Source organism: Fimicolochytrium jonesii (genome assembly GCF_025526975.1).
Source record: "Fimicolochytrium jonesii strain JEL569 chromosome Unknown EV422scaffold_37, whole genome shotgun sequence".
Taxonomy (NCBI): Eukaryota; Fungi; Chytridiomycota; class Chytridiomycetes; order Spizellomycetales; family Powellomycetaceae; genus Fimicolochytrium; species Fimicolochytrium jonesii.
Window position 1 is genome coordinate 163754 of NW_026515704.1, and position 12886 is coordinate 176639.

Here is a 12886-nt window from a genome sequence, read left to right on the forward strand (position 1 = left end):
GACCGAGAAAAGATGTCGGCGGCCGAAAGTGGTTTGTCGAAACCGAGCCGGTCGTTCCTAGTTCGCGCCACGCATATTTTCCTATCGTGTACTCATATCCCTATCACGTCCATGTTTGCGTGGTTTCATCGTTCGAACCCTCACCGACTCGAAGGCGGTCTGCTCGCCGGCGCCGCAAAGATATTCAGCGGCGAAACAGACGGCCTAACCGGTGACGGTTTCTTCATCGCGTTCGATAGTCCCGCAGGCGACAGCTTCCCAGTAGCGGCCGTGGTAGCGGTGCGGCCGGCATGGTGCAGCGGGGTGAGATAAATAGAGTTGAGACGGGCGGGTGATTTTCCTGCTGCTGATGTTGATGTAGGACCTGTTCGTGCTGTGGGGGCCGGTGAGCGGGTATAGAGGAAGCGAGGGCTGAGGCTGAGGGTTGCGTCGGTGCGGAAGGTGGGTGGGAGAGGGCTGGATTGGTCGCTGTGCTGGCTGTCGTTTAGGTTTGGATGGTTGAAAGTTGCGGGTGAGGCGGAGGAAATGTCGCTGGTCAGTGAAGGCGGATCGTCAAACTCGAGGTGGGTCCATTCGTCATAGGATGAGTCTATATTGAAATGGACCAGATAAGGATGAGCTTAGAGTCGCGGAGCCGAGCAAGACCGACGGGTGAGAAAGCGCACCTGCATCGTTGAAAGTCTTAGCAACCTTCGCTGGTCGTGCGTATTGCCCCCGACGTGGGGATTTCAACGAATCCGCCAGATCCACTTTAATCCCAGGGTTAGACGTCCCCCTACTCTCACAGCGCTTCCCTTGCTTCTTGCAACACTCACAAGCGGCGGGCGGAGGAGTAGCTGCAACTGTCTTGCCACGCCCGCTTTCCGCCGACGACGCGCGTTTAGGCGCCGGTGTTCCAAAAATGGGCGCCGGTCTGCTGTTCTCCTTCTCGACCTCACCCGCACCCTCGTCTCCGCCGGCAAGACTCCTTCCGAGCGCCGTGCCCATTTCGCCAGCCTTCCGCTTCCGTGGCTTGACTTCTGCAGCCAACAAGGCGATTCCAGAAGAGTCCGACAGGCCGCCGAGACTGAGGACCGAGACTCTTCGCTGGCCATGCCGCCCCGCCGGGGTAAACGGAATGTCCAATGCAAACGAGTCAAAGTCTCCGCTGGTATCCATCCCGAAATCGTCTGCGGAAGCAGGCAACCCACCGAACGGTGGGTCAAAGACGATAGGTGACGAGGACAAGCAGTGTTCCTGGCTGGCGAGTTCCGACGACGGGCAGGTAAGATTTTTGTAGAAATCGTCGTCGTCGGAGATCGTGCGGGTGTAGAGGGAGGGCGTGGCGATGATGGACGTCGCTTCAGAGTCAAAGGACAGGTCTTTGTGCAGACCGATCCGCAGAGCTTCGTCAGAGTGTGTCGAGCCTCCAAACACATTCACGAAGCGCATCGGTGTTTCGCAGACAGGCAACGCCGATGTCGTCGCTGCGGGTTGAGGCGTCATGCGGCCCGCTGCCATTGCGGCGAGAAGGTATGGTTGCCCTGGACTCTGCATTCCAGTCCGTCGCTTATCAGAATCTTTCTGATGTTGCTTGGTGGCTGAAGACACCTCGCTTCCGTATCCAGAGATTGGCGAGAGGAGGCTTGAGAAGGCCATGGCGGGTAAGTAGGAAGCCGATGATGGTTTCCTTTTCAGTGGGGTTGCAAAGCCGAAATTATCGGACGGTACTTGTAGCTCCGAGGGTATATCAGCATCGGTGTATGTCGCGCTGGATACGACGCCCTCATGTGAGAACATCTCCATTAAATAAGGTGCAAAGTTCAATTTTGCTATGTTGACATAGGGGTTGGGCCGATGAGCGCTGGGATTTTGTGAGAATTCCTGCAATCGTTGAATCTGCGCGACGAAGGATGGGGATAGGTTAGCCGCTGCATCAGAGACTGTGTGCGTGCTGGGGCTGTGTTCTCGGAATTCCAACTTCCCAGCGAGCGACTGACTGACAGGATGACTCGTCTGAGTCGCCGCGGTGTCAATCGACGCGTCAAGGGGTCAACAAGTCCGTAAGTCCGCAGGCACGCGTCGCGCAAAACAATTTGAACCACTTCGAAGAAAAGACACCCTCGCATCCCGTCATTCCGCAAACACCCCCCCTAGGCCCCGAAGATCTCTAGGCATCTTCGTCGGTTCAACGGACTTCCCCAACAAATATGAAAAGCTCATGGGAAGCCATCCCGCAGCATGATGCTACCGGTACCGAGACCCGTGTTGAAGTTTTCTGACTGCGGCCTCAGCTGAGTTGTCGGTGCCTCTCCGGAAATGCTCAGCAGCATTCCAACCCACAGAATTCCAGATGCCGAACAGCACAGCCCAAAAATGGCGGAACAAAAGCACATGGGAGCATTCCTCTCCGATGCATGCTTGCAAACGGGCCACGGGAGGCGGGGAGAACGGAGGGATAGGGGCACGGAAGGGGGGGGGGAACGTGCAACTTACCAGCGACATATCGACCTCTGAGCAGTCGACCTCCGCTTCCCGAGAGTCGTTAACATGATCGTCGGTTGAGGCCATTCTACTCTGTCCGAGAGATGCAGCCTTAGCGTCTCTCTTCGTTCAGAAGCACGAGAAGCGTTAAACCCCGCAATTCGCCGTGGTGGGAGAATGCCGATGATGTCGGGTCACGGATCTTTTCTTGAGCAATCGAATCGGATGGGATGCGGAACAAGAAGGGTGCCGCTTCGTCTTGCTAAGGATCGTCCCTCGGTAGGTGCTTCGGGCAACAGTGCCGATGCTTGAGTGTCCACGATGAAGGGCTCGAAAGTCACAGCGTCATTCGGGGACGTCTGCGCTCTTGTGTGATATGAAGACAGGAGCCGAGAGGGAGTGACGGTGAGGCGTCTTTGTGGAAGGGTGGTCTCTTGTTGACGTTGATAGTTGAGAGTGTGTTATGGGTATAGCCGAAGCTTGCTTGGTTGCAAATTGGAATTGCCGGAATGCACAAGGTTGGTGAAGGAGATGCTTTGAAACTCGCGTGCTGGGGAGTTTATCGTATTGTGGTGGGTGAGGTGCCTGCTTGACGACGGAATACGTTGAGGACAAAAGTGGACCAGCCTTTAGACCATTGCAATGCTCTTCGGCCCTCACCTACTGAGCGCAAGATGTTGAAGATGCCTTGAGGGGTGCTGTGCCAGGATAAAATGCGAAAGGCAAATGCAGGACGGTGTTTCAAGTGAATTTGAAGTTCCTGCTCAGTGTTCACTGGAGAACGCTTTACGAGGGAGGGGATGATGGTTGCGGAGGGTTGCAAGAAAACGGGAAACGGTTGCGACCCTTCCTTCCTTTCTTTGTTTGCAGCACAGGGTCCTAAGGTCAAGTTCCACTTACTCCGGCAAGCTTATTATGCCCCCCGCCCCTTCCTCCTCGCTGACAGCAAGGCATGGGCATACGAGCTTATTTCAAGTTCGACTTACTATGGGTAAGTCGAGTGCTGAAGCCCCCTTATGATATGATGTTTTGGCACAGCACGGCACAGCAAGGGTCCACGTTAGTATCGGGCCCCCATCGCATAAGGTATCTAAAAAAGTGTTTACCTCTCCGACGGGTCGTGCTGTTTTACGCGCTTTGAGTTGATGCGCATTAGTATGACTTGTGCCACGGGGAGCTCAAATATGCGAGCATGCGGTGGTTCTGGGAGCTGCCCAAATGCTGGGAGCTGCCCAAACGCCGAAGCATCATATCATAAAACCGGCGCTTACTTTACGTACGTAGCTGGGCTGCGTGGACCGATCTGCCGTCCTAGTTCAGGAATGATGTTATTATTATAGGGGCGCACCCATCCTGGCTCATTCAAACTTGATAGATCTGCGCTTGATTTGTGGTTCTTGTGGAAGGTTAGGCCTGGGGCGGCACTCCTCGGCGTTCTTCTTAATCAGATTGGTGCCCTTTTCTAATGATCGTGACTGCTTCCAAACACTGAAGGGCGAGCATGCGCCACTTGCAAGCCATTGCAAGCCACATTAACTTTTGAGCACGGCTCACGTGACTAGGAAGTTTGTAAAGCGCAGCGAGGAGCGTGAGATGGATAACCACACTTATTGCGAACGGCCATAAAGGACAGGCTAAAGCGCAGCGAAGAGGACAGACGCCCGGCGCCAGAAATATAAAAGCAACCCGAGCGTCACTGCGGCCCGCCTCAACAGGTCTCGGACAAAACCCGGGGAAAAAAACTACCCCCTCAACCAATATCTATTCAACGCGATCTCTCGCATTTTTGGGTCAAACATATACACTTTCGCTTACACCAGCTACCGTCGACGGTCGCCTTACTCTGTTTGAGCTCCCTGGCATACACTCTCTACGTCCGGGGTGTTTGCTGCTGATTCAATCACTGCACTTGGGTTCAGCGAGACAGAGATCATCACGAGACAGGATCGGAATCGAGAGGAGGATCTTGGACTGGTATCACGCATAACGTCGTGCTCAATAGCGTCACCACACCTGCAGTGGAAGCAGAGACTATCACGCGTCGCACATTGCACTCTCGGATATTCCGTCCGAGACGATTGCGCGTCCGACCTTCGAAATGACGACCGGAATCGAAACCAGGAAGCGTAGTGTTTCAGAAATATCTGGCGACCATGAAGGGGATGTGAGGTGAGGACCGAAGCGGAAGAAGCTTGTCTGCATTCTCAACCTTATTAACGAGAACCGTTAAAAGGTATAACGAATGGACAGACGCTAAGCGACCGCGATCACAGGGTTCGGAAGACAATCCGCAAGTTGAGAACAAAGTGCGTTCATCACAATCCATGGACAGCTCTGAGTCGATATATGGGACGGGGATACCGAGCGACGCATATGACGGAACAAATTTTGATCAGCCTGTAGCGAATTATAACCAGCCGGACTCGAATCACGATCCGCTCATTTGGGCCAAGCTGGGCGCGCTGCATTCGCAGAATGCTACTGCAGGTTATGCGGAGGAAGCTTCGACGTTACATCCTGATCAGTTGAGATCGCAACCCCCGCCTGTGACGAATGGGCACGATCACAGTAACCACGAACCTTCTGTTAACCAGGTACATATACACCTTTCGATTTATTATGTGCGATTATCGTGTGGCGATGTCTGACTCATCCCAATTTCAGCCCGGCGTAAAATCGGAGGGAGTGAAATCAGAAGGAATCCCTGAGGATCCAAATCTCGTCCAGGAGCAGCTGAAATTTTGCGGAAACGTGTTAAAGATCGTAAAAAGACTGAAAGACGCTCCACCGTTCCTTCAACCTGTCGACCCGGTGCTGTTAGGGATTCCGAATTACCTGGACGTGATCAAAGATCCGATGGATCTATCGACAATCGAAACCAAGTTGCGCACTTCGCAGTACGCAACATATCGTGGCTTTGTGGACGACTTTAAGCTCATGGTCGAGAACTGCTATACGTTCAACGGGAGAGAGTCTCTGGTCTCGCAAAATGCGCTGAACCTGGAGAAGTCGTTCGATAAGCACATGGAGAAATTACCATTACAGGTAAGCGATAGGGCATCTTCCGCGTCTCTCTTCCCCCATTCATGCAAAATTAACAAGGCTAGGTTCAGGTGAAATCAGAGAAACAGAAGAAACGCCCATCGACCGTAGATCCAGCGGCGCGATACTCCCTAAGCGGGCCCTCGGACACACGACCTAAACGAGAAATCCACGCGCCAGTAAAAGACATTAGCAGCAGCTCCCTAACCGGCGCAAAACTAAGCGACCCGGAACTCAAATTCTGCTCCGAAGTGCTAAAAGAACTGACCAAGAAAACGCACAACCCACACAACTGGCCCTTCCTCCAACCCGTCGACCCCATCGCCCTCAACATCCCGCACTACCCAACCATCATCAAACACCCGATGGATCTCAGCACGATGCGCAAGAAACTGGATGGTGGGGAATACGCCTCCGCGGACGAGTTCGAGGCCGATATGAAGCTGATGCTGAATAACTGCTACACGTTCAATCCGCCGGGGACGGACGTGCATACCTCGGCGCAGCACCTGCATGAGGTGTTCAATAGGAAGTGGGCCGAGAAGGGGGCGGCGGTGGCGCAGGCCCCGAGATCGGATAAACGGCCGGCGGCGAAGGCGAAGGCGAAACGGCAGTCGGTGGCGCAGGTGCAGCATGAGCATGAGGGGGAGGAGTCTTCTGATGAGGAGGATGATGATAGTAAGTCCGGTTCGGATGGACACCGTTTGTCTCGTTGTGGTCAACAGGTTGACTGGCCTCCCTTTCGTCTCCCGCACAGACACCGCCAAGCAACTCTCCCTCCTCAACAACCAACTCCAAGCCATAACAGCCCAAATGGCCATCCTCCAAGAAAAACAATCCCGCAAAAACGCCAAAAAGAAAGCCTCCACATCCTCTCTTCCCACCACCACGTCCTCCACCGCCCCCAAAAAACAGAAATCCAAATCCCTCTCCGTCCCACCACAAAAGAAGAACCCCAAGAAACCACCACGCCCACGCGCACCGAAGGGGAGCAAAGCAGAGGAAAATCTGCCTGCGATGACGTATGAGCAGAAAGAGGAGCTGAGCGTGCTGGTCGGCGAGCTGAGCGCGGATGAGATTGATATAGTGATGGGGATCATTAGGGCTGGGTCGGATTTGCCTGAGGTATGTATAAAAAAAAATCGGTCCTCCTTTCTCTTTACAAGTGTCTGTGTGTTTTGTGTGTGTCGAATGATTTGACATTTTTTGTGACTCTTAGAGCGCAAACCTAGGAGGCGAAGTGGAACTGGACATTGAACTCCTGTCCAAATCGACCCTCTGGAAACTGTACAATTTCGTGACAAAGAAGAAAACGCCGACCAAGAAACAGACTCCTGCAGCCAAGGCGAGGCCGTTGACGAGTTCGAGTAGGCCTAGTAAGTTTTTGTGATGTTTTTTTTTGGGGGGGGGGGGGGGGGGGGGGGGGGGGATGGGGCGGGGGATTTTGGCGGATGGTGATTAATAGAACTTTGTTTTTGTAGTGGGGTTGAGTAGAGCGAGCGATACGAGTGATGGGAGTGATGAGGGGAGTGAATCGGAGAGTGATTGAGTCGGGTCCGAGTGCAGTCCGGATTTCGCACCGGCCGTACCCCTGGTACCCTTCATTGCGATGTATTGTCTTCCACCTGTATCCGCCCGCCCCATTGAGAGCTTTTCAGCTTGCCTCGAATCGACGCATGGGGATTGGAGAGCGAGGGATCATTCTGAATGTGTAGTTATTGGTTGGGGCGTCGCTTTTTCTCCTGTATATGTATGTACATATACCATACCCCCCCCCATTTGGTTGCGACAATAGGAATGGATTGATGGCGCGCGTACTGAGACAACCGACCTGACGACTGTATGTAACTTCTGTGACGTTGTGCCCACCAAGGAAAGGCTCAAATCAAACCATTGATATCGCGTATTGCACCACCGCCAGCATGCACATCCCTGCCGGACCTCCCAACTCGAGCCCTCATGCGCCTGCCATAATCATTCACCCCGAAACCGCAAACCGGCGAGAAAACGAACGAGCATTTTCTTAAATTATCCTCCACAACCCCACATGGGACGTTGTGCCCACCAAGGAAAGGCTCAATCAAACCATTGATATCGGGTATTGCACCACCGCCAGCATGCACTTCCCTGTCGGACCTCACAACTCGAACCCTCATGCGCCTCCCATAATCATTCACCCCGACCCGCAAACCGGCGAGAAAACGAACGAGCGTTTTCTTAAATTATCCTCCACAACCCCACATGGGATCGTTATTGTTGTATGTACATCGAGCGAGAACCCCCCCCCCCGCAACGGTCCAGCGTGCCCCCCTCTCCTCCCAAAAAAGGTCCCCCGGCATACGGTGGTGCCGAGTCAATACCCCCTCAAATAGCCAACCCAAAAGCATTGACGATTGCGTACATCGTCTTTGACTCGTACTTGTACGTCGTGCTTCCTGGCAATGAAATGGGTCGTTAAGTTGTTGCATCACATATGAGGTTATCAAAGCGTCAGGGGAGAGGCGAGGGATGGCCTTACCGTCGCTCGAATTATCCCAATAGCAGCTCGACGCCGCATGCAGACCCGCGCCGTTCTTCTGCATTATCGTGCACGTCACTAAAAACCCCAACCACATTCAATCCTCAATCCCTCCATTCCCCACCGATATCCCCCAAAAATCGATATTGTGGTATACGAACCGATATACTTGAAAGGCTTGTTGAGCCCCGTCAACCGCTTCAAGCACTGCTCGACGATATTCGAGTTCCATTGCGCGACTTTCCCGTGGTGGTACGCCGCGTTTTGGAGAGTGGCTTCGATGGATTCTTTGATGGCGTTGTTGACTTCTTCGACTACGAATGCTTTCTGGGTGGGAGATTGGGGGTCGGTTAGAATGGTGAAGTGTGAATGGGAATGGGGGTTTCAGACACGCTTGGGAAAGATGGGGCGGATCGTCGACTCGAGGGGTGCCATCTCCATAGAGTTGCATATTGTAGCCGATGTCCTACCAGCGAACCATGCTACTCCGCCGAACCCCGAGAAGACTCCATACCCTTTCGCCAACACAGTGAAAGGACACCCACCTCCTCCATCCCTTGAAAATCCTCCATGATGCCTAATCGTGTTTCGAAATGCCGTTCGTGTTTCTTCGAGGACGCTGCTGTGCCTGTAGTCGTGCGTGCGCGTAGAGCGTGGGCGTTGCGTTGCTTGGCAGGAAGACGTTAGGTGGGAGTTTGGAAGTGGGGGGATGGGAGAATCGCAGCCGTCGCTCGAAGTGAACTCCCAACGACGCGAAGGCTGTTACGTAAGCGCGCGAGACCATAAGATGGTGCAGAGTGCACGAGAAGCACACCACACGTTTCCCCAATTCGAGGGCACTCATAAGAATTTGTTCGATGGGAGTAAGTGCAAGATGGTATATGGAGATATGTACAAGATACAAAATTTGGGGGTGCAGGATTTACTGTGACGTCTCGATGGGGAAAGGCGCTCAGGTCCGGTATCGTATCCTCCAGTCATAGAGAACACTCGCATCGGAAGTCGACGGCAGGTCTGTAGGCGTACGCAACGTCCCACCCTGCTCTTCATACTCCGCATCATCCAACCAAATCATCTGCACCAACCCCGAATGAAACACAAAAAAGATGGTCAATCCCGTAATAACCGTGATCGTGACCATCTTCGACTCGGCCTTCTGCACCCTCTGCAGCTCCCTGAAATACAGCGTCTTGAACAACCGCTGCTGCCTTTCCTCCTCCCGCCGCTGGAACGCGCTCGCATTTGTACTGCTGAAAGTTGACCCATAGTGCTCCTTCTGGTGGGCGTCGAAATCATACATGCGGGACGCACCGGGCGGTCGTTGCTGCTGATGTTGATGAGCGCCAGAGGATGGATGCTGTGGCCGCCGACGACGGAAGAGGATCCAGTCGTTCGGGTTGACGGGGGCGTCGGTGCGGTTGCTGAAGGGGTTGTGGGAGAAGGGTGAGGAGCGGCGGCCGGTGTTGGAGGGCCCGCCGCGGATGGGGGCGTGGGCGGCGATGTCGCGGTCGTGGGCGCGGCGGAGGGAGTCGTCGGAGAGGGTTGAGTAGGCTTCGTTGATTTCGACGAACTTTTCGGCGCTGGCTGTGTCGCCAGGGTTGCGGTCCGGGTGGTATCTGTGGTGAGGTGGGGGATGGGGGTGGGATTTTAGCTTCGATGTCACGCTAGGGATATGGTACGTAAACTGGGTAGATTTGAACATACTTTTTGGACAGCTTGTAGAACTGAGCCTTGAGCGTCTTCTTATCCACCCCTTTCCCCACACTCAACACCTCATAGTGGTTCTTATGACGGGCACGGTTGGATGCAGATGCGCTGAAGTGCCGCGTCTGGAATATTGGCGGTACTGTTGCATGCGTCGTTGCTAGACTATTGCGACAGGTAAGACACGGTGAGCTCCGTGCATTTGCTGCAGTCGCTACTGTGGTATACGATGGTGCCGATAGTCCGTGTTCCAACGACAGACGGTGGATGTGCGCCGTTTGTCGTTGTCGGCGGAAGAATAGCGTAACGACCGAGCGAAGTGACGGCGGCGGGACTCTCGGAGGCATTGCTTCAGACACAGAGAGTGGAACGTAAGGGGTCTATATGATATGTGTATGAGGACTGTATTTCTACTATTCTGGCAAGGTGGATGGAGGCCGATGTCTGTGTTGTTTAGAGAGTCGGAAAGTTGCAAGAGAGGGAAGTCGCCCGGCCTGCGTGATCTCTGACGAAACGGCGCCTTTCCGCGTATCCGCACCCTCGAAGTTCAGCATCCCCCTCATCGTCCCCACTTACGCCCTTGAATACCCAGAGCTACAATGGCCGCAGCAGTAGCACTCCCACCCGCAGAGCTGCACCGCAACCGCCCCGGTATCAGGCAAGAGGTACACATCTCATCCCATCCTCCCACCCAGTCGCGTCCGCCCACGCCCCTGCTCACACCGCCTTCCCCTGTAGGCATGGTCCCAATGGCCAATAACACCAATCGATCAAGTCGAATCGACCTTCCCCGCGCAGGAATACATCCAGAACCTGATTCGGAAGGACCCGGCGGATTTGAAGAAGATTGTGGAGGTTCCGGCGGGGCAGGATAGGGATGTTTGGCAGTATGAGCATTTGAGGTAGGGATGAGGAGAGGGGAGTCAGAGTATCAGTGGAGGGGCAGAGATGCGATGGAAGGGAGGACGTGTGTGCGGTCGCGGACGGGATGGGGAGCGCGGGACTGCGAGCGCCCTCGTTGTGCGTTAGGCGCAAGAATGTTCGAGGATACGCGAGCGGTTAGCGAGGATCAGGTCGAGCGACAGTAAGGCCACTCGTACTTCCATGTCGCGAGCGTAGCGAGCAGAATATCGTTACCGATGCCCCGTTCAACTGTCGCTTCCATCCGTCTTCATTGTTCATTGCATTCTTGCATGGCCGAACATCCTGTACTTACGACGGCCCCTTTAACGGTTTCCTCAGACAGATATGCCTGCAACTCAACAGCCTAGTAGTCCTACTCGAACCCGAATGCACGGTCGAGTCCTGTCCGGAGATGAAAGCCCACGAGTGGTTGTACCTATGTGCAGGGCATCCGAGTCCACAAGGGGTATGGTATACAGTGTCTTTCGAATGACATGGCTGAAGGGCATTTCCGGAATGTACTTACAATCTCGTTGCAGTGCCCGGCATTAGACTACATAGTCCACACCCTTGACAGCGCCACCGCCCTCCTTAACAGCCAAAAGTCCTTCTCCAGCAGGTTTGTTCCCCACCCTCCCCGCCTCCGCCCCCCCCCTCCATTCACCCCCTCTCCATCCCTCAATAGAATATCAATCCCCCAATCCTCTCTGAAACACTTCGCCAACATCACCCGCCGCCTGCACCGCATATTCGCGCACACGTGGTTCCACCACCGCGCCATCTTTCAGGAGTTTGAGGTCGAGACGCATCTTTATGGACGGAGTTACTATTTGATTAAGTATTTTGATGTAAGCTAGGGGTGTAGGGGTTTGCTGTTGCCGATTGAGTGATTAGGGTTGTTGACAGCGTTGTTGACCTCGTTTAGGTAATGCCAGACGACGCCGTCATCGTCCCCGTAGAAGCTTGCATGGCCGATGTACGTTCCTCGTCGTTGCGCATTCCACCCTAACCCCATTCGAATTCCTTACTCATTCACCGTTTTCATTCTGAAGATACCATACACAGACACGATAACAACCGAAGACGGCGATGGCGACGATCAGCCTGGCCGGACCGTTCTGTAGCCCCGCCCGTTACCCATCCGGTCAGAAGCGTGGATGCGCTGGGCTGGCAAGATGCGCACCTCATTATGAAACGATAGCGAGGCGTGTATATGTACCCCCGATATAGCGGTATACTCAACCAGCACGCATGAGAGGACGGCTTCTGGGTTCAGCGGATACTTGCAAAAATCGCACACCTATGCGGCAAATGCGATCTTCACATCAACACGGCGCGGGAAGCTGCTGGTGCGGAGAAGGAGCAATGAATCCAGGGTCATATAGGTGGATGCGAGCCTGGCCGATGATGTTTTTCTTGTAAAAAAGATATATATGGTGGCTCTTGTCGCCGGGTGTTATGAACGGGACATCCGAGTTTTATGCTCGCATATGCGCATTTTCATGTTCCAGAATCCAGTGTCCATATCCACGCCGCATCTGAGCTTGTGAGCAGCAAAGGAAAACATCAGCGCCGAGTGGGTTCATGTTCGGTTCACTTCCTTCAGCCAACCACAAAAATGCCTTCGAGACGATCTGAGGCGAGATGAAATGCAACATGGAGGCTCCATTGCGAAGACGCAATCACAGGAGAGGCTTTGGTGGCTACTCTGCAACTCCGTCTTGGCCATGGCAGAAAGCATTCAGTCCTGACGACGTTCTCAAGGAATGTTTGAAGCTGATCAGCTCGGACTCGTTTGAAGTCAATGTCTCAATGCTACCAAATGTCCATACGAGGAACTGTCAAGCAAGTTACTCGCCAAGTCACCATTACAGCGCACCCATGCCGCCGATATTTTGCAATCGGCTTATATCAGAGGTGAGATATGCCAAAGGTTTGCTCCGTTATTTTACTAACCAGAGTGAGATTTTTGGATTTCGATTCATCAGCCCGGATGGACACGAAGCAGGTTTGGGAGCATTTGTATGGAATCAAAGAATCGATTCACAACGGTCCAAGCAACCCTTGCGAACGTCGACTCCAAAACATCACAAATCCTAGCAAAACACTCAAGAAATACTCGCGCAGGTGGAGACATTGAGGATGCAAATCATGTCTTGCGCAGATGTAACGGTGCCGCGCCTTTTCGTCATGGTCCCTGTCGGGAGAGGCAAGGGCACGGCGCCTCGGACATCGTTGCGGATTCTCGGACAATTG

At 53.8% G+C, this 12886-nt stretch overlaps 5 protein-coding genes across 5 annotated transcripts; 2 read left to right on the top strand and 3 right to left on the bottom strand.

Annotated features, from left to right (window-relative positions):
* Positions 1-14: 14 nt before the first annotated feature.
* EV422DRAFT_291146 (uncharacterized protein) lies at positions 15-1909 on the bottom strand. Its single transcript, XM_053066035.1, has 2 exons — positions 666-1909; positions 15-589 (listed from the first exon to the last, which is right to left on the bottom strand). Exons 1-2 carry the CDS (start codon positions 1783-1785, stop codon positions 141-143), a joined length of 1569 nt encoding a protein of 522 aa, XP_052921366.1. The 5' UTR covers positions 1786-1909; the 3' UTR covers positions 15-140.
* Positions 1910-4083: 2174 nt separating this feature from the next.
* EV422DRAFT_545887 (Bromodomain-containing protein) lies at positions 4084-7340 on the top strand. The gene is made up of 7 exons (XM_053071486.1): positions 4084-4632; positions 4697-5057; positions 5128-5508; positions 5571-6183; positions 6263-6630; positions 6725-6881; positions 6987-7340. The coding sequence occupies exons 1-7, from the start codon at positions 4562-4564 to the stop codon at positions 7052-7054; spliced, it is 2019 nt and encodes a 672-aa protein (XP_052921367.1). The 5' UTR covers positions 4084-4561; the 3' UTR covers positions 7055-7340.
* A 453-nt stretch (positions 7341-7793) lies between these two features.
* EV422DRAFT_545893 (Tctex-1) lies at positions 7794-8760 on the bottom strand. The gene is made up of 4 exons (XM_053071487.1): positions 8569-8760; positions 8185-8350; positions 8024-8101; positions 7794-7940 (listed from the first exon to the last, which is right to left on the bottom strand). The coding sequence occupies exons 1-4, from the start codon at positions 8593-8595 to the stop codon at positions 7870-7872; spliced, it is 342 nt and encodes a 113-aa protein (XP_052921368.1). The 5' UTR covers positions 8596-8760; the 3' UTR covers positions 7794-7869.
* An 87-nt stretch (positions 8761-8847) lies between these two features.
* On the bottom strand, positions 8848-10234 carry EV422DRAFT_545895 (uncharacterized protein). Its single transcript, XM_053071488.1, has 2 exons — positions 9728-10234; positions 8848-9639 (listed from the first exon to the last, which is right to left on the bottom strand). Exons 1-2 carry the CDS (start codon positions 10072-10074, stop codon positions 8976-8978), a joined length of 1011 nt encoding a protein of 336 aa, XP_052921369.1. The 5' UTR covers positions 10075-10234; the 3' UTR covers positions 8848-8975.
* EV422DRAFT_545897 (Mob1/phocein) lies at positions 10235-12148 on the top strand. The gene is made up of 7 exons (XM_053071489.1): positions 10235-10392; positions 10466-10629; positions 10970-11096; positions 11170-11249; positions 11316-11478; positions 11556-11606; positions 11683-12148. Exons 1-7 carry the CDS (start codon positions 10327-10329, stop codon positions 11752-11754), a joined length of 723 nt encoding a protein of 240 aa, XP_052921370.1. The 5' UTR covers positions 10235-10326; the 3' UTR covers positions 11755-12148.
* The last annotated feature ends 738 nt before the right edge of the window (positions 12149-12886 follow it).